Below are 18653 nucleotides of genomic sequence, written 5' to 3'. Positions count from 1 at the left end.
CATCAGGAAAACAAAGTTATCTACTTAGTGTATTTTCTCGCACCCTGAAAAGACTTGCCAATGAGGCCAGTGTTAAATGTTCAACCAGCATTAATTCTGCATGGTCATTTTCATGGATGGCACAGAAAACATTGAGTCTCGCAACAGGTTTTTATTGATGATTTTGAGGGGCCTATTTGCGTCCCTCACTCGCTTGTGTGTGTTTCCACCCTTTGCCGTAGCACAGGTGTCTTTCTCCCCGATTAGTGTTACTGATTGTTACACCCTCTGTATTCTAAAGTCTAGACCGAACAAATTCTCAAGGACTTCCTAACTCTACCTACACTAATCCTGGGTTAGTGCTCTTTAGGAATTGGAGAGTGCCTTGCACTTGCCCTGTGGGATTCAGCTAGATTCAATCTTTCTACTATTAACTATCTTAACCATCCTCTTTCCTCAACCATCCTTCTCTCTGCCCATTGATGTTGCAATCCTCCTACATCGGCCTCCACTTTGATGTTGGTCTTCTCCCACTTCTACTCCTCCCACAATCGTATTACTCTTCCAGTACTACTCCTTCCACTGCTACACTCCTCCTTCCAAATACTATATAAACACCCTTCTTTCACCCAGTTTCATCCACTTCACATTCACTCTTTATACTATCTTCTACTCACTCGCCACACAAACATGCACACTCAAACTGCAGAATCACTTTCACTCCTAAACCAATACCTTCACAGCAATCTCCTACACAAGCCTGGCACTCTTTCCTTCCTTCTGCTATCTTGATCGTTCTCCATCTCCCACACTTCCTGTTCCTCTCTCAAATACTGCTTTTTACTTTGGGATTGGTTTTTCTTCCCCGAACAAATCCTGGCTGCTCTCCCCTTCCCCGGGATGTGTATGTGCACGATAATCCTTTAAAACAGGGTCTAGGCCCCACCCATTTTCTCAGCGCAGGCTCACCTTGTACTCCCCAGGAGGGCATTTCCAGTCCCCAAGGATGGTTCTAGTTCCTGATTTGTGGCTTTGAGGTAGGTTAGGAGTAGGGGGGGCGAGGTTTGGTCTATTAACAATCCCTTGTGGTCTTTGGTGTCAGTTCTTAGGTACTGGGCTCTGCTGGTGCTTCCTGGAGGTTCCACACTGAATTTCTAAATGCTTCGCAGGCTTGCGGCTTTCTCCAGTGGCTCGTTATTTTTTTCCTCCGCAGGCAGTTCTGGGCCTGCTTCCTGACAGCTACGCAGGTCTGTGGCATTATCTGATGGTTCTCTCTCTTTTCCTAATTACGTGGGATGCTTTGTGCTGGCTGTCTGGGGGATTTTATTCTTGCAGGTGGCTGGTTTCAGTTCTTCAGCTGTTTTGGTGCTTCTTGGCTGATGATCTTGACCGGCATCTGATCTTCAAGGAAAAGAGCCCTACTGGCAAGCATTTTGACATTGAGGCATGGCTGGTGACAAGGGTTTGTAGAGATGCATAATGGCACAAAGGAGGGGTGGGGGGAGGACTTTCTGATGCCATGGTCCACCTCGGGGGTAGGACTGGCTCTGGATGGCTCCCTGGTAGGCCTCTCACCCCCATAGGAGAGGGATTCCCAGCCCCTTGTGACAAGGCCGGGTTACTAGCCTTGTCACTTCATGCTACAGGAGGCCATATTTCTTCTAAAGAACCCAAGGGGATTATATGCCAACTCTGAATATGATTTTGAGATTCAGTTTTCCAAGTACACAGCTCATCACAAATGCCTCAGTACCTCAGGTTCAAAGTAAGCAAATGTCACTGCCAGTTCAAAGTACTTCCTTTTGGGATTGCATCAGCACCTCATATTTCTATCTGAACGATTGGCTCATACCAGTGGAAAGTGCTTGCAAATGCTCTGCAAGCACTGAAAGGACCACCAAACTTCTTCATCAATTGGAACTCTCAATAAACATCCAAAAGTCTGGTTTAGTCCCAAGCCAGTCAAGAAATTCATTGGGGCAACCCTGGACACTGGCAGGGCATTGGCATATGCTTTACAGAAAAGGAAAAGGATCTTTAAAGGGTGTCCCTAATTACACTCACACAAGAATAAAAAAAAAACAGTCTAGGGAAATAAGGCAAAAAACAGATCTTGTAAGGATAACAAGAGGATGGTAGCAAAGGATTTTGCTCCCCTGAACAGTCTTCTCCTGTCCCCCTTCCGCTCCTTCCTGCCAAAGTGGTGCCAGGCAGGGGTTTATATAGTCTCGTCTTGCCATGGTTGTGTCACTGGATATGGACCATCGCTTCATCCCAAACCGTCCTTCTTCCATACTAGGGATGCTCCAAAGCCTTCTTTTCTTCATAATCAGCGGTTTTTGTCAGGGCATGCTGCCCTACATTGTGCCACCTTATTCAGAAACACACTGCAGCCCTGCAGACTTTTACAAACCTTGCAGCCTAGCCCCAGGAAAAACTAAACATTTTCATAAACAATTTTCATTCATTCTATTCATATTTCACACCTCCTGCTAAAGTTATCCGGGCCCTATAGGTTCCCCCATGCTTAATACTTATATTCTGTCCCATTCTTCATTTTGTCGCACAGAACATGTAATTCCTATTCTTGGCCTGCATGGACCTTTGACGGACAGTAGACAGCTGGTGAGTCACTTTGTGTGCTGCCAGTGCTAGCCTTAGTGACTAACACCGCAGAAGCGCCTGTAGTCAATTTTTAGAATCTCATAGGCTGCATTCTTTCTGAGAAGGAGCTCGGCTCCTCTATAGCATTTAGGATTTTACAATGCCTAGGATCTGACATTACAAATCTATCCAGCTAATAGTTAATTGTGCCTTTATATTTAGGCAATAACTGCCTTTTTCAGTGCCTGCCCATGTCTGTGTATGTGATTATAGTTGCATGATAGAGCCTTCCCAGTGCCCGTCCTCCCCCCTAGTACATTATAGTGTCTAAAAGAGGTCTTGCCTAATTCTAAAGCGCTTGGGAGTGCGGGAGGACCCTGGTTCCTTCCCAGCACTCTTCTGTCTCAGATCACTTTTATCATGTAAAAAGGTGAATAGCACTATGCACAGTAATGAGACTATCAGGAATTATTTCATGTGTTCTTCATCCTGTCTGCACATCTTCACATGTGGCCTCTTCAAGAGTTCCTTGCTAGTCCATGGTCACAGGCAACAAGTGAGTGGAGTAATCAAGTTGTTATTTCTCAAAGGAAGTTAATGCTTTAAAGTGGTGAACTCTTGCAAACAAGGTAAAATTGAAACTTTTTCTGAATCCGCCAGTGCAGGTGGGTGATACTAATAATCGATGCATCAAAGTCTGGGCTGGGGAGCACAATGTCAGTCACCCACGGCACAAGGCAAATGGACATCTCAATAAGCATCCCTATACATTAACTTATTGGAACTGCTGGTGATCAGACTCTATGCAGTTTTCACACATTGCTCTGCAACAACTGTCCTCACAAACACAGACAATTCAACAGTGATGTTTTACATAAATAAAGAAGGTGGGGTTTACTCTCCAACACTACAGCTACTCTCTCAACAAATATGGCAGTGGTGCATGCACAGGCAGGTGTTCATTCAAGCCCCACACATACTAGGAATGCACAGTTCTCTCAAAGACAGCTGAAGAATGATGCTGGTTCAGTAGCACAATGGGGAACTCAACACATATACAGTCTAACAAATGTTCTCTAAAGGGGTCATCCAGGCATATACCTAGTAACAAAAGTTATGAATGCAAAATGCCCAGTCATTGCATCTAAGGACCCACAAACTGGATCCCTTGTCAACACACTAGGGATGAATTGGCGAGGGATATTTGCTTATGCTTTCCCTCTGATTCGCCTGCTGCGCAAAGTAGTTTACAAATTACTCCAAGAAAGCTTGACACTAATCCTTATTGCTACAACATGGCACAACATGTGTGATACCCTCACATCCTACATTTGTAAATTTGATTGCCAATAGAATGGCATCCAATACATAACCTGCTGACCAACAAAATTAATAATGCACCCCAATAAACAAACTATGAACTTGGCAGTCTGCCTCCTGAACTCCTAGTTTGGCCACTTAAACCTGCTTCAACAATGCATGGCTCCACTACGTGAGGCCAGGAAACCAGATACAAGACTGTGGTTTATTTGGTGCACCAACCAACATTGTTTTCTACATCCTTCTCCTTTTCGACTGTGGGTTAGTATACTATTCACTTGCAGTACATTTTGCAGCTCTAGCAGCATTCCACAAAGAATGTCTTGGTGGATGGAAGGTAAAAGTGGGCAAACCTTTCATGGAAGGGGTAAAATGCATATAGCCACCAGTGGCGCACATGCCAACCGGCTCGTATCTAAACGCAGTTTCACATAGACTTATGGTTTCCCTTTTGAATCTATGCACAAAGCATCTCTAAGAGACCTCACAATGTAACTTTGCTCATTATGATCATGACAATGTGAAGGGTAAGTGAATTCCAGGCACGGTCAGTAGACCAACCTTTTGCCATGTTTCACAAACATCATATTTAGAACTCACCCCAGGTTTTCATTCAAATGAATTTCCAAATGTCACGTGGATCAGTCTGTAGAACTACCAGACTTTTTTTCATAACCCGTAAACTAGAGGAGAAAACGAGCAATTCTGTTCCATCTAAACAAGACCAGAGAAAATCAATCTAAAAGAATTCACAAGCAAATTGAGAAGGCACACACTACTTGCCCAGTAAGTCTTTCTGTTGCTTGTATTAGTACTGTGAGGAATCTAAGGGCGTCCTCACTTCTATCCCCAAAATATCCCCCCCCTCACCCTCAGGTGGTCAGGGAAAGGCCGTCGCTTTTGGATCCTGATCCTGGGGTTGGATATGTGAGGGAGGATCAACTGGGAGGAGGAGGAGGAGGAGGAGACTTGGGGAATCGGGATGAAGCACCCTTGGGTGAGACACGGTATCCCCCCCATTTCCCTTTCATAAGGGATCGAATGTCCCCCAGGCTTTTATGGGATATTACCAATCCCTTCCCTATTGTGTTAGAAATACATCTCCCAATGTATACCACTATGGAACTGAGCAGAGGAAGAGACCCCATAGATATATACATTGATCCAATATGAACTCAGACTTACACAAACACCACTCTTGTCCTGGGACGAGGAAGAGGGACGCTGAGTATAAATGGCCTGCTCAGGTGAGGCTGATGAGTTCACCTGGGAGATCGCCTGTGGAATTCCTGCCGAGGGAGAAGCCGGAGGTGAAGGCAGAGAGACGTATGTCCGAAGCGCAGAGATGCTACAGAGTCATTTCAGCGGAAGCATATTGTGATGGCCGTTGTCGCAAGGTCTACGATGGCAGGGTCAGGCAGCCGACCTCCTGGAGTCAGGACTCCCCCCCTCTCCGGTAGCCCTTGGTGTTGGAGACCCTGGAAAAGGGGCTTGCCGAGCCGGGAACAGAGGCAGCCACGAAAAACTGGCCTAAGCGTAAAAGGGCACACAATGACGGTGTCAATGTTCCCTGTAAGGTGCGCGCCTGTGCGGCCGCGCACCTTTTGATTGTGAGCCGCGCATAGTGCTTATTTTGCCGCGCACTGCAATCATCATTTTGTGATTTTTTTTTTTTTTTTTTTTCTTTTTTCCCAGCCCGCGGCCAGGAAGTCAAGTCGGACTCCTGGGGTGAAATGATTATTTATTTATTTTTATTTTTTTCATCCCGCGGCCGGGAAGTCAAGTCAGACTCCTGGGGGCTGGGCCGCCTGGGGCTGGGTTGGGCAGGGCAGGAGCCAGGAGGCACTCTGCAGTGTCTGCACACAATTCATCATCATAGCAAGTTAACACTAGATGTTGTTACCTTGCTTTGATGATTGCATCATGCATGCATCATAACTTATGATGCATGCAGATGCATGTGTAGCAAGCAGGCAGCATCATTCAAAATGGTGGGCGGGCCACCGGCGGCCGTGGGGGGCCGGTGCCGTGTGGTGCTCGGCCCGCGCTCTGCTCGGGCCGGCCGAGTTCAACGTTTACTTTGATCTGTGGAGGGAGGCGGCAGGTGGCTGAAGCAATTGCACACACTAAAGCAATTGTAACACCTGCCGCCTCCCTCCGAGTCCTGACCCTGGGGGGGCAGCCTGCCTGCAGGGCTGAGCTGGGGCCCAGTGACATTGCACACTAGTTGCTTCAACTTTGGAGGAAGTAACAACAAATTTGTTGTTGCACTTCTTTACAAAGTTGAAACAACTTCCACTTGTGCCTGGGGGAAGAACAAGCCAATGAAAATTCGTGTCCACCCAGACTCAGTGCCGCCAGGTCCATCACGGCGTGACGCACGTGACTGATGCTATTGGGCCTCTGACCCACCCTGGCCCTGGCCCTGGCTGGGCATGATTTATTGGGGTGCACCAGTGGACCTCAGTCACCAGTCACACCACCAGCCAGCCCAGTGCCCAGCCCACACACAGGACAGCCACACTGAGGAGGACCACCAGGCGAGGCGACGACGACCCAGGCCACAGTCAGCAGCCAACAGTCAGCCTGCCACTGTGCTACAAGGTAAGGAGGAGAGGACTCTCGTCTTATAAAAGGGTTTGGCAAAAAACGCTATGGTGTGTTTCCCCATGGACGTCACCCAGCCGCACCCTCCCCCCCCACCCATGTGCGCCCCATGCTATGAGGTGCCCCGGTAGTTCTTGAAGCCACCCTGCCTGTTTTCGCGCCCAGGCCCTCCAACCTGAAGAAGGCCCAGCCAGCAGCTCCTGGGGATTTATGGGGGGGGGGGGGGTCTGGCTACAGCAGCTCCTGGGGATTTATGAGGGAGGGGGGTCTGGCTACCGGCTGCCGCCGGCCCCGTCCAAGCACCGATTGGGCCTTGCCTTCACGGCGTTGCCGTGTCCTGATGGGGGGCACGCCACCCGAGACGCTCTATTTAAGCGGGGTGACCTGTCGGCTCAGGAGGGCCATGGACCCTCCTGGGGCTGACGGGCCAGTGGGCCCACTGCACCAGGCCTGCTCACTATCCGACTGTGCCTGCTGGCTGGCGGCCAGGTCGAATTTATGCAAATCTCGGGCCGAGCAGGGCCTGATGGGAGAAATGAACTGTGCTACAATGTGCCTCTTCTGCTGGGCTCTGCCTGCCGGAGCTTCTCCCTGCCTGTGGGGCAGGCAGCTCTGCAGACGCTCAGGGCTTCTGGGAGGGCTGGGTCTGGGTCAGTGCCGGCCTTCTCACCCTCGCTTAGCGGGGCTTCCAGAACAGGCCCCGCCGCCCAACCCCTGCCCTCTTGCTCGCAACTCATACTTACCTGGCAGGGGAGCATCTGTGATCAGAAAGGCAGAGCTCCCCGGGTGAGGCTCATCCATTGCACATCGGATTTGCTGACTCCTGCGATGTCCCCAAATGCAGGGTACTCGACTGCATTATTTCTAGTAGTGGGGGACTGCGTTCGCGATATCCCCTGATTTATTGGTAAAAGAAAGAAAAAGTTTAGTGTGCGAGTCAGCTGGTTTACACACAGAGCCCCTGGTCTTGCAGCAGAGTTTCTTTTGCTGTAGTCAAGAGGGCCAGCCCCGAGCAGCTCAGGGGTCCAGCCCTGATGCATTGGTGAAAGAAAGAAAAAGTCACTGGGACCCTTATTGGCCCATGTGGGCCAGTTTGATGAGTTAATTTACTCTGCTGTGACTAGTAGTTTGACCAGTGTTGCTGAATAAATATTCTTTAAAATGTACAATTTGCACGTCACTTTATCAAAAAGCTCCCCTGGGTACTACTCAAACAGTATCACAAAAGGAATGAAAAGCTATTTGCAAGTGCGAGCCACTTTTTCTTTGGTGCCTGAGACAATTACATGGCCCAGTCTGACCCCGGATGATGCTAGCCTTTGTTGCTGTGTGCAGTTCGGAAGCACCGACCCCACAGTGTCTTTGTTGAGGGCATAGGGGCATTGGTATCCCAAAAGGGACCAGGGCAGGGAGTGGACAGGTGGTGATGTTGTGTAAGTTGGCTGTAGAGGCGTTGTCTGGAGTGTTGTAATGTAACAGACACATGAACCCTCAATATGTTGAATTGGGCATATGTGTAGAAGAGATAGAGCCATCCCGTGCTTGCCACACGATTGTTCTCCACCCGACCTGGTGTGTGGAAGGTCAGTACTCCATGGTGCGACAAGTAAAAACCTTGTAGAATTAAATCCAGTTGCAAATAAATACACAGTGGGCCTCAAATGGGCAGAGTATTGTAGAATGAACACCTCTTTTCTCCACTGCTACACATATGGAGATCACATGATCTACAAGTTACGTTACAACAGACCTTATGTTTAAACACTGGCAGTCACATGACATTCACAAATGGCATTGGTGAGGTGAGTGGTGACAATCATCTGAGATTACATGATTACATGATTCAGTGCTTTTTATTTAACTGTCAGAGTGCAATGTCCATTCATATCCCGCCTTCTATTAAGCCGTCTTTGTCATTAATCATGTTCATGTACTGTTTATTTCATTAAACCAAGAGAAAGCATTTCCTTTATATTCCATACATTTAGTGAATGGAGAAGCTAATGCTGTGCCAATATTAATTTGTGAGGCAGAATCTGTGTTCCACTACAAGAACCCCTCTGTTCTTGTACCAACCCATCATAAAACGAAAGATCTTGGTTTAGAGATGTAAAAGGACACAATTTCAGAAGAGCTAAAGTCTTGGGAGGAGAATAGAGCACCCAAATGTCCCTTGAAGTAGAGCTTGTTGTGCTGCAAATTCGCATTCCTCGCTTGCACACTGTGGAATCTGATCACTAAGCTTTGCTCACTGGTATGGCGCTGCGCCGCCGCTGCGCCGACGACCACCCCCGGTCTGGCAGCGCATCACTCAGTTGCGCACATGACTGAAAAACAGCCCGCACACAACTATTCTTTGGCGCACACAGCCCAAAAAAATTAGAGGGAACATTGGACGGCATACCCGGTGAGTCATATAAGGCTGAATGACTTTGGGACGCTGTGGTGCGAGTCGCATTGTGAATGCAGGTCAGATCGCTCGCGAGTGAGCGAAGGATAGCAGAGGCAATGGGATTGCCGGTCCAAATGTAAAACACAGATGTTTGATGACTACGATAATATGAAGGTTGATGGACGGACCAGTTTGTGAATAGCAAACTGTATTGAAATTGGGAAGGCAGCCGAAGGCCCAGAAAAGCACTAACCTGAATATTCAACAAGAAGCCAGTGAGCAGGGTGCACATTCCTGGCAGGAGAGTGATTGGGAATTTGCACTTACATTGTTTTGATATGAATGAACTGAAGTTAGGAATACCATAGGAAAGTAATAATGCGTGAAGGCCACATGAATGGAAAGTAGAGGAAAGCGTTCCCTGATACAAAGGAACTGTGAATTATGGAAACTAAAGAAAGCAAGCATTGGTAGTGAATATAAAGAACTGCGAATTATAGAAGCTGAGAAAAAGCAAGCATTGACAAGGGCCATAAGGAAAAATTGAAACTGTGGCAAAACTATTAGAAGGTTGATAATTAGCAAGTGAATGGTGGCAAAACAAGTGTTGACAAGGACTGCAAGAATATAAGTTTAATACCACTGTGGAAAAGAATCCAATCGGGTGTGTCGGTTGCGTGACCTGCAATGGGTGGACCGTGTGGTCCGACAACTGCGCCTAGACCGAATACACCACACCAAAGAGAAGGCACTCGACTCATCTATAGGTTTATGGTTGAATATCCAGAGAAGCTTGTACATTATGAGCTTTGTGATATTGGTGAAAGATCCAAAGAGCCTGAAAGCTGAGAAGAATCCCGAGGCATTGTGTTATTGGGAAAAAATGAGAGGCTTGAAAGCTTGGGGAAGGGAACCCCTTGTGATTCAAAATGAACTATTTGGAATGCTGGGGAATGGAGAAACCCTTTTCTGACCAAGAGCTGGAAGAAGCTCTGAATATTTGTTTGAACACGTTTTCATTTAATGCTGACATTCCTATACAAATGGATGTGGGGGCAAGTATAGGTTTTGGACACAGACAGACATTTACTTTGGACTTCCCTTGGGTAGGGGAATCCCACCTGAGCATAGGGAAAGATGGACTCATCCCAACCTCTTTGTGATTTTATTAAAGGTTTGTAGCCCAAACTTTCCTCAGTTGTCTGTGACTACTTCCTGATTTCTCAGTACCCACCCAGCCTCCCCATATGAAAGCTGAGGAACACATACTCATGCTTTATTCGGATCACCCTGATCACGTCATGTGAGAAAAATAAACAATCTGAGGAAGTCTAAGAATGAGAGTTTATGGATAACTACACGCAGGATAGGGATGTGTGACGGGAACACCCCTGTCTTCACTTTTTTTTCATTGGAAGTAAACTACTTGTACTACTACTCTGGACCAATCAAAAGATGGCGGCCTATACAAAGCATGTGACTTTAAACAGAAACAAGCCACAGAAAGAGTACGTGAGACAGGCATGGTATCAAGAGAGGCAGACTCAAGTGGGTTTGTTCGAAAACCTTTATTGACTTAAGTTCTTGGGTTGGTGTAATGTCTGACTGGCCCCAACTCTAAAAGGGATAATTCCCTCAACTGATGTTTGTAATGGCCGTCACTATCTAAAAGTTTCATACAAAAATGTGATAGCAAGCCTTTTAAAAAATAAGAAAAATAGTGGTTCCACAAAAATGGAAACCAGGGTTGGTTTCAGGTGGTCTTTTCACCAGGTGCTGCTGGGTCAATGTCACACAAATAAGTTCAATAAACAAAGATGTTCGTAAAAGACCTTCAAAGGCCACTTATGGTTATCCCAACTACCTTCAGTATCTTTAAATTCCTTGGGGATCCCTTCCCCAAGCTTCAGCTTCATCAAGTTTCAAAACACTATTGACAATAGTAACTCAGTTCCTTTTGTATGCTTCTCAGGGCTCCCTTCCCCAAGCTTCAATCCTTCCACCAGTTCAACAAAAACCAGTCTCTTAACTTGGTTAGGCCTCTTTGGGTTCCCATCCCCAAGCTCAGGCCTCTTTCAACTTTGAAACACACAGTTCAGTTATCGGGATGTACTCTGATTTCTTAAACAGATTTCTTAAACAGGCCTCTCAGGGTCTCCTTCCCCAAGCTCTAGGCCTTTTTCAGCTTACAAACACAACATATGATTTATTAAAGTTCTGTCTTTAATTCAAAAACCATTCCTTCATGGGGTAGAATCACAGGCTTTCTAAAATGCCAGGCCCTTTGCTTTTCCTAGGCGCGACCACTCTGAACTGCCCCTCTGTACTCTCATCTTTTACCCTTTTGTTTCCTTTGGATGCTTTCTGCATCCCTTTTCCTTCTGCGTTCCTTTCTGTGCACACCTGTGCCCCAGGCACCCTTCTTTGGCTTTCTCGTGCCCCCTCTCACTACGGGCCACTCACTGTTTCTTTTCCACATGCTCTCGCTTTCAGCTTCAATCTGGCTTTTCCTTGCCTTTTGCCCTGATCTGCTTTCTTACTACTTTTCTTTTGCTTTCTGTCTTCTTGCTGCACTTTCAGCCTTTTCGCTTTGCTTTCACTTTTAACTTTCACACTTTTCTTTATTTAGTGAATCTGTGCCGCTTTTCCTGTTTGTGCCTTTCTCCCACTCTGCTCGCATTTAAACGCATGCTACAGAGTTTCTCACAGGGCAGCGTCGCTTAGAGAGGCGGCTCCTCCGGCGAGATTGAGGTCAGGGTCTCACCACCTGCCCCTCGGGCACCATTGGGGCTGGCACTGGCCCAAAGGAAACAAGCACTTTGCTGGACCAAGCTTAAGGAATACAGGCATTGCTTCTCCGGCTCCCTTGCCATGCTGCAGCCCACACACACACCGGGCCAGCGTGTCTGCGCGCCATCTTCCTCCTGCCTGCAGCTCCAGCATCTCTCCGCTTCTGGGCTTCACAGGTCAGGACTGCATCCCTAGCTCGTTCAGATCTCTGTGACTGACCACACCTTTTATAGCTGAATGCACAGTCAAGTGGAGTCAGGTGTGAATGGTTTCCTACCCATGCCTCACTCTGCCTGACTATTAGGGTGGACAGTAGTTTTTTCTCAAGTCGGTTTCCTTTACTTTTCCCCATGTTATTCCTGTGGGTAATCTCAACTGATCCTACTGGCTTCCTCCTCGTCTCAGTATTTCTTGGAAATGGGGGAGATGAGGTGAGAGTGTAAACACCCCACAAAGGCTGAGGGAGAGTAAGGTAAGGTGTTTTCAGTATTGGGGAAAATACCATGTCTCTCCCTCAGGTATTCTACTCCCAATACCACATGACCCTCCGCTCAGCTGATCCTCCCTTGCTTGCCCACCCCCAGGGTCTGTATCCAAAAACGATGGCCCCTCGCAGGCCACCTGAATGGAAGATCCCGAGGGAGTGGGTGGGATAATAGTCAGGTTTTTTCACAACTATTACTGGGTAAGTAATTCCCACCATATATAATTAGATGCAAGGCTCATCCATTCAGCCCATTAGTTGGGTATTCTGTGTACATAACCAGAATGTGTAGCTTTAGAATAGATTTCTTTTCAGTTTCTCTGCCCTCTACAACGTTTGCACACATGTTCAGTTTTTCCACTGTTGCACTGCTTGAGGGTTGGCACAGTTGTAACACCTTGATTTAGAGTATTGGCCTGATTTCCTACATGCAAACATGTAAGAGGTGCTGGCAGCTGATGGACTTTTCTTCCCAGGAGAGCGAACTGAACCTGTCTGACTTCAAAACTCTGCGGGCTGAGCTGGATATCCCGATCCCAGATCCGGTCAAGGAGAAGGAAAAGGAAGAGAAGAGGAAGAAGGAGAAGGAAGCTGTAAGTTTAAGGGGCACGGGCTTATTTTAGAGGCTTTGACTGGTGTGAGATTTTTGGGGTCTTTTGGTTATGGTTGAGGGGACAGTTGGGACACTGGTGGGTATATTCCAATCAATCATTGTGATTTTGTTTTATTGTTTTCAGAAGGGGGAAGAATCTGGGAAGAAGAAAGACGATGAAGAAGATAAAGGTGAGAGGAACTTAAAATGTCCCCATCATCATTACCTACTACCAAAGGGTGTATGCTCCCTGCCTGCAGTGTCCAGCTCAGGGACACTATCTTGGGTGGGAGAATTCCCGAAATTGCTATGGTTCTAAGTGGGCTTGGTGACCTGGTGCTCTTGTGTGGAAAGGGTATTTTTTCACTCCTGGTCCTAAATGGGAGAGTATGCTCATGCTACCTGACCTAAGGTAGTAGGACTGATTTAGATCCCCTGGCCTTGGAAGGGAGAGTTGGATCAGTTTCCAATTTTTTCACTGGGAATGTTGCAGCAGTGTTGGGGTGATGGATAAAGGAGAAGCTTATGCAATAGATATTATGAAATAAAGTGGATTAACATATTGGGCTAGTGTAATTTATACAAATGGCAACATGGAGAATTAAAGTAACCCCCCTTGAACATAAACATAGTACAGCGTACCATCCAAGGTCTGAATCGGACTGCACATCCAGAAGTGAAGTAGGCCCTGAAGAAAGTTGCAAGATAATTGGACTTGATAATTCACCTTCACTGCTGCAAACTGCACGAAGGGCCGGGACATTGCCATTTACTACGAGCAGACCCCACACAGCAAAGCCACTCTTAGTTTTGGCAAGATTTGTATGCAGAGTGCCAGAAGCACTTCCGTTTATTTGTGGATGTGACTTGTAGCATCAAATACTGTACCTAAACAGTACACAACTAAAAGGGCAGCTGAATAGTTTTAATTTCTTTCAAAGCAATTGGTACTGTCTCTCTGCTCTGACTGCAGTCTATGTTCAGATTGGGATCGCAAGGAGCATGCTTTGGTCTCATCATAACCAGGAAGTCCCATGTCTGCCTGGTTTGCCAAATTGCATGCTGGTGGAGGTCCTGATGCTAATAGTATTAAACAGTTTATAAAATGTGTTGAGTATGGTAGGGAAAATGTTGCAGTGTGCACCATTACTTCAGGAAATCAAATAACTTGGGTTTGACGATGCTAATGTTAGGGGTTTATAGTTGTGTATATAAAATGTCATCTGCCAGTAAAGGGCAGACCACCCATTATGTAGTTTATTAGTTTGCTGCATTCCCACCAAGGACTCTACTAGCCATGGTCCATCAAAAATGAACAAGTGCTCCCAAACTGACTAGTGGAGTCAGACCTGCCAATGCCTGCATCTGCATGCAGTACAATGTGCCACATTTTAATGGGGGTGGGGCAGCCAAGAGGCTCACGTGGTCTGCCCTCCTCCCAGTCACAGATGGAAAAACAGGAGGACGGAAGAATAGGCAGGCTTGACTACATGTAATATACTGTGAATTGGAGTTGCACCTTTAGTGTTTGATATACTGAAACGTCCTGACAGACACCAGCAGGGTACAGGCAAGTGAGGCACAACTCCTTTAGTAATCTGCATTTTGTAAGGTCTCTGTGAACTGGAGCACATGTGGCAACCTGACACTAGCCCAAATGTTCTCAACAGGGCTTTTGCCATGCCTCTTAAATTATGTATTGCTCCAGATATCCTCACAATTTAGCTGTTTCTCTCATTTCACCTGGTGCTAAATGATGGGACCAGGGCAAAAACAGCCATGCTTTATTCATCCAGATTTTAAGGGCTGTCCTTCCAAGGGTAGGGAGGGGCTGTCATGGTTTAGCATATGCACAAGATGTGAGATGTTCCCCAACAGGGTCTCTTGAAGCCAGGGAAGGTATCCCCTCACCTATTAACAGCAATGTATTTGCACTACAGAACAGAGGAAGGAGGAGAGAGCTGCCGGGCTGTCTCTCTCTCTGAAGTATGTGGGGTGTTGACTGAATTGTGCTCATTTAGAACTTTTACACAAGTTAAGGTGTCTTGGGGAAATGTCAGAGAAGGCAGCAAAAAGTATCCCACACTCACTCTTAAACTGGGAAGCTGCTGTGTGACCTCTGTGACCAGGAAAGCTATGATAGACCAGCAGAGAGACAAGTAGTTAAACAAAATGTCTTTTACTACACTACCTTGGGTACACATATCCTACTAATGAGTTACTAAGTGGCAAAACTCTTGTCGAAGATCAAAAGGATTAATTGGATAATAATAATGAACAAGACTGATCAGAAAAAGCGCAATTAACTGAAATTGGGTTGAGGATTGTTTCAGAAGAAAAGTGTTTAAACAATGAACCAAGAATCATACACTGAGTGAGAATTGAAAGATGCATCCTTACTCCCCAGGTTAGGCTCTAGAGCTTATTGACCTCTACTGTCTAGGGTCTGACTGTTCTAGAAGTGAGGTCCTAAAGGCAATCAAGTTATCGGTTTAGACTCCATCAGGGAATTGCTACACTTCCGCCACTCTATCCTGATGTTAGTTCTAAAGGGGATGTAGGGATGTGCCTTCAGATACTCCAGCCCCACTGTCTTTCTTTTACACCCAGATGTTCCTCTCCCTACTTCTCATTACTATTCTCGCTACTATTCTTCTCTTATATCGCGAATCTCCTGCTTCCAATTCCATCTCACCTGCCCTGCTAGTACTTCCTCCTTCTGACCCTCTGAGGTCTCTCTCGCTCTCTGCATTCTTCCTTCACCCTCCGATGTTACTTTCGCCTCCTCCCTTCTGTCCTCTCAACTCCACTCCTCACCCTTCTATTGTCCACTACTATTCTCCCCTCTACACACAACTACTCTCCCCTCTGCATGTCCAATCGATCATCTTTCCTCCTGCTGGTCTCTTGGTCTGCCACCTGCTCCTCTTCTGACCTGATCCGAACAACCTGCACCTTCCTGTTTTCTGTCACCCTTCTTATTCTCCCCTCCTTCTGCCATTGAGTCTCATCCTCTGACCAATCTTGCTATGACAGCGGGTGGTGTTACAGTGATCACAATTTACAAAAAGAAGGGTGAGCCACTTGGTCTTGAGGCAGCATTGCCATATTACCTAGCATTGCCACGAGCGCTTTGTAACATGCTTGTTCCATATCCCACTTCACTCACACACCCAATAGGCATGGGGGAACTCGTATACCTCCATTTCTTTCCTCCTCCATTGGTCTTCCTCAGACCAGTCTTCCTCCCCTCAGTCTTGATCTCTCAACTTCCTTCTTGACTCCCTTTTCTAGCCTGCCAACCTCATCTTTTCTTCACCACCTCTTTCCTTTCAGCTCCCCCCTTCACCCCCTCCTTACCTCTTCCGATTTTATTCTCTCCACCTACTCCCTTTCCTCTTTAACCACATCTTTTGCCCATACACTACCCTCTCTGCTCCTCCTTTCACCGCCACCTTCTGATTTTAGTACAACCTCCTCTTCTGATGCTCTTCTTCCCACCATCTCCTCCTCTGAACTTGCAAACACTTCCTCCTCATCACCAATTCCTTCTGCTGCACCTCACCACCTCCTCTGCTCTTATCACCCCAAGCCTCCTCCTTGCCACTCCTTTTTCCAGCCACCTCTAAACGTGCACTGTCTCAGTCTCCAGGCACCCACACTCTGTGGGAAATCTGATCACTTTTAACGGACTCAATCCCCTCCTTTAGAATCTTTCATAGGCTTAGTGGCAACTGATATTCATCTTTCTTTGAGTGCATTGGTCATGTAGATGTATGTGAAGGTGTATTGATTCAAATGAGGGTGGGAGCATGAGAAGTCGCAAGGCAAGATCTTTACTGGCCCACCGCCATCCTAGAATTAATGTCCTTGTATGCAGGTGAGTGGAGCAAACTGCTCAAGCACAGAGTTCCTCCTGCTTGCAGTGTGACTATGCTACCTCTGCTTTTATGTTTCCATAAGTGATTTCCTTCAGCGCGTGAGCATTGAGCTGATCGCATGCAAGCCTTTCTCTTTCCTCCTTGGGGCTCTCCATCACAGATCGAGTGGCAGCATCTGGCCCTCATGATCATTTCCTGAGACAGAGACATATATACACCCCCTCACCATACGCCCCGATTTCCACCCAGGGTCAGACAGTAGACTTTGTCAAAGTACTTTGAGGTAAACATGGATATTTTAATTTGCATTAATACCAGGTACAAAGAAGTAAGGATTACAAAAAGCTGTTTGTTTCAGAGTAAACCTGTATATTTTGCTCCCTTTAAAAATACTCCTATAAGGAATTTGTTTACACCCTAAAAATGCATTTTACTCCCACCTTCCTTTGACGATAATGCAAAATTGTTTCTTTTCTTGCTCTGCGACCCCCCTTCATCCCCTTAATCCTGTCCCCAGGACCTCCATGTGGGCCCATCAGCTCTAATGAGAAGATCCACACCCTGCTGAGCAGAGTAAAGCCAGAAATAAGGGAAGTGAAGGAGAAGCTGAACCTGGTGAGTGAGAGATTCATGAAAAATACAGTGGTTGTGATCTACCACTTGGGTGGTGGATATTGGGAAAGAGTATCAAAACCCAGTCGCAGAAACTTTCAGCCTTAGATGGAGTGTGCAGTGGACTACAAAGACCAGGGTTTTAGTTATAGTATGGAGAGAGGGCTTTGTCACAATTTAAATGTGATTTCTCAGGGATGTCACAGGCTAATAATCACTTTGCTCTGTGGGTAAAGGTTGCAACGCTGGTGGGGGATCTTGGATCGCAGCCCAACAAGGTGGGCAGGTGTTCACATTTTAGGTACCAGGGCGATCACAACCTGAAGAGGCAACTGCAACCTGGCTATTCTACTGGAATTTGGCAACTGTGCCTTACAAATACCCTATTGGAATCATGCCCCATTGAGCTTGTGCACTCTCGCGTCTCCTTTTACCTCCTATTCTCATTGCCTCACTCTTCATGTGAATCTCTTATTTCTCTGATGTTATCACTCCTTCTAGGTCTTGATTGCACTCTTTGATGTTACCCCTCCTTCCACTACTCTACTGTCCCCTTCTCCACACACCTACTCTCCTCTTGTGCACTAGTACTCCCTCTTCTGCACTGACTACTTCCTCCACACTACTGCCGCTCCTACCTCCACACTAATACCACTCCTCCCTCCAATTTCCCCAACATCCTCCTTTCACTCATACAGCGGTACCACTTCCACTCTAGCCAATACCCCAGGGTCTCAAATAATCTCCTCCACAGTCCACTGCTGCTTCTTCGCTCCTGCTGGTCGCATGTTCATCCTCCACATCTGACCTCACCTGATGCCTTGCAACATAGGTAAGATCCATCGTCCAGTGCTTAGAAGGTGGTGGAGTCTTGCATAAAGCGCAATATAAATAACCTATAATAATAATAAGCATGGACATTGTAGTGACCACAACTTTTACTCCATTAATTAACTTTGGCAAGACGTACAGCAGGCTTGTCTTGTCAGTTCTGTACAGTGATCTCATATCTCTGGGATATCTCCTTGTCATAGGTGAGGAACGGTAGTGCCTGGGAACTCTTAGCTCGAGGGTGGTTTCACAACTAAAGGAAAGTCTCCCAATTTAAGGAATTTCACCATCATCATATGTCCTACCTTGCGTTCTGTGTAACTCAATTTGTCTTACTTTTCCAGGTCTGCATATGGGTGCAGCTCCAAATCCCAAAAATTGAAGATGGGAATAACTTTGGCGTTGCCGTCCAGGTGAGTGACAGTCTTGTCCAATCTCTCCCTCCAACCCACAGTTTAGTCTTTGGGATGCAAGTGGCAGCAGTGCACGGTAGAAGACCCATTAACATATGTGAAGCTGAAGGGAAGCTCTTTTGTCTAATGCCATCTGTGTAACAAGAGG

The 18653-nt window shown here is 46.7% G+C and overlaps 1 protein-coding gene and 1 non-coding gene across 2 annotated transcripts in view; both read left to right on the top strand.

Annotated features, from left to right (window-relative positions):
- PSME1 (proteasome activator subunit 1) overlaps nucleotides 1-18653 on the top strand; it is a 152480-nt gene that overhangs the window by 116641 nt on the left and 17186 nt on the right. The window contains exons 4-7 of the mRNA XM_069634001.1: nucleotides 12653-12769; nucleotides 12914-12959; nucleotides 17167-17264; nucleotides 18437-18505. Coding sequence (XP_069490102.1) covers nucleotides 12653-12769; nucleotides 12914-12959; nucleotides 17167-17264; nucleotides 18437-18505 — 330 coding nt within the window. The remainder of the gene's footprint in view (nucleotides 1-12652; nucleotides 12770-12913; nucleotides 12960-17166; nucleotides 17265-18436; nucleotides 18506-18653) is intronic.
- LOC138522208 (U1 spliceosomal RNA) lies at nucleotides 7246-7409 on the top strand. The gene has a single exon (XR_011283297.1). It is a non-coding gene; the product is annotated as a U1 spliceosomal RNA (small nuclear RNA).

This window comes from Ambystoma mexicanum, chromosome 13 (assembly GCF_040938575.1).
Source record: "Ambystoma mexicanum isolate Mex_15411 chromosome 13, UKY_AmexF1_1, whole genome shotgun sequence".
In the NCBI taxonomy this organism is placed as follows: domain Eukaryota; kingdom Metazoa; phylum Chordata; class Amphibia; order Caudata; family Ambystomatidae; genus Ambystoma; species Ambystoma mexicanum.
The sequence above is the reverse complement of the archived record's forward strand: the minus strand, read 5'-3'. Positions and strand labels throughout refer to the sequence as shown.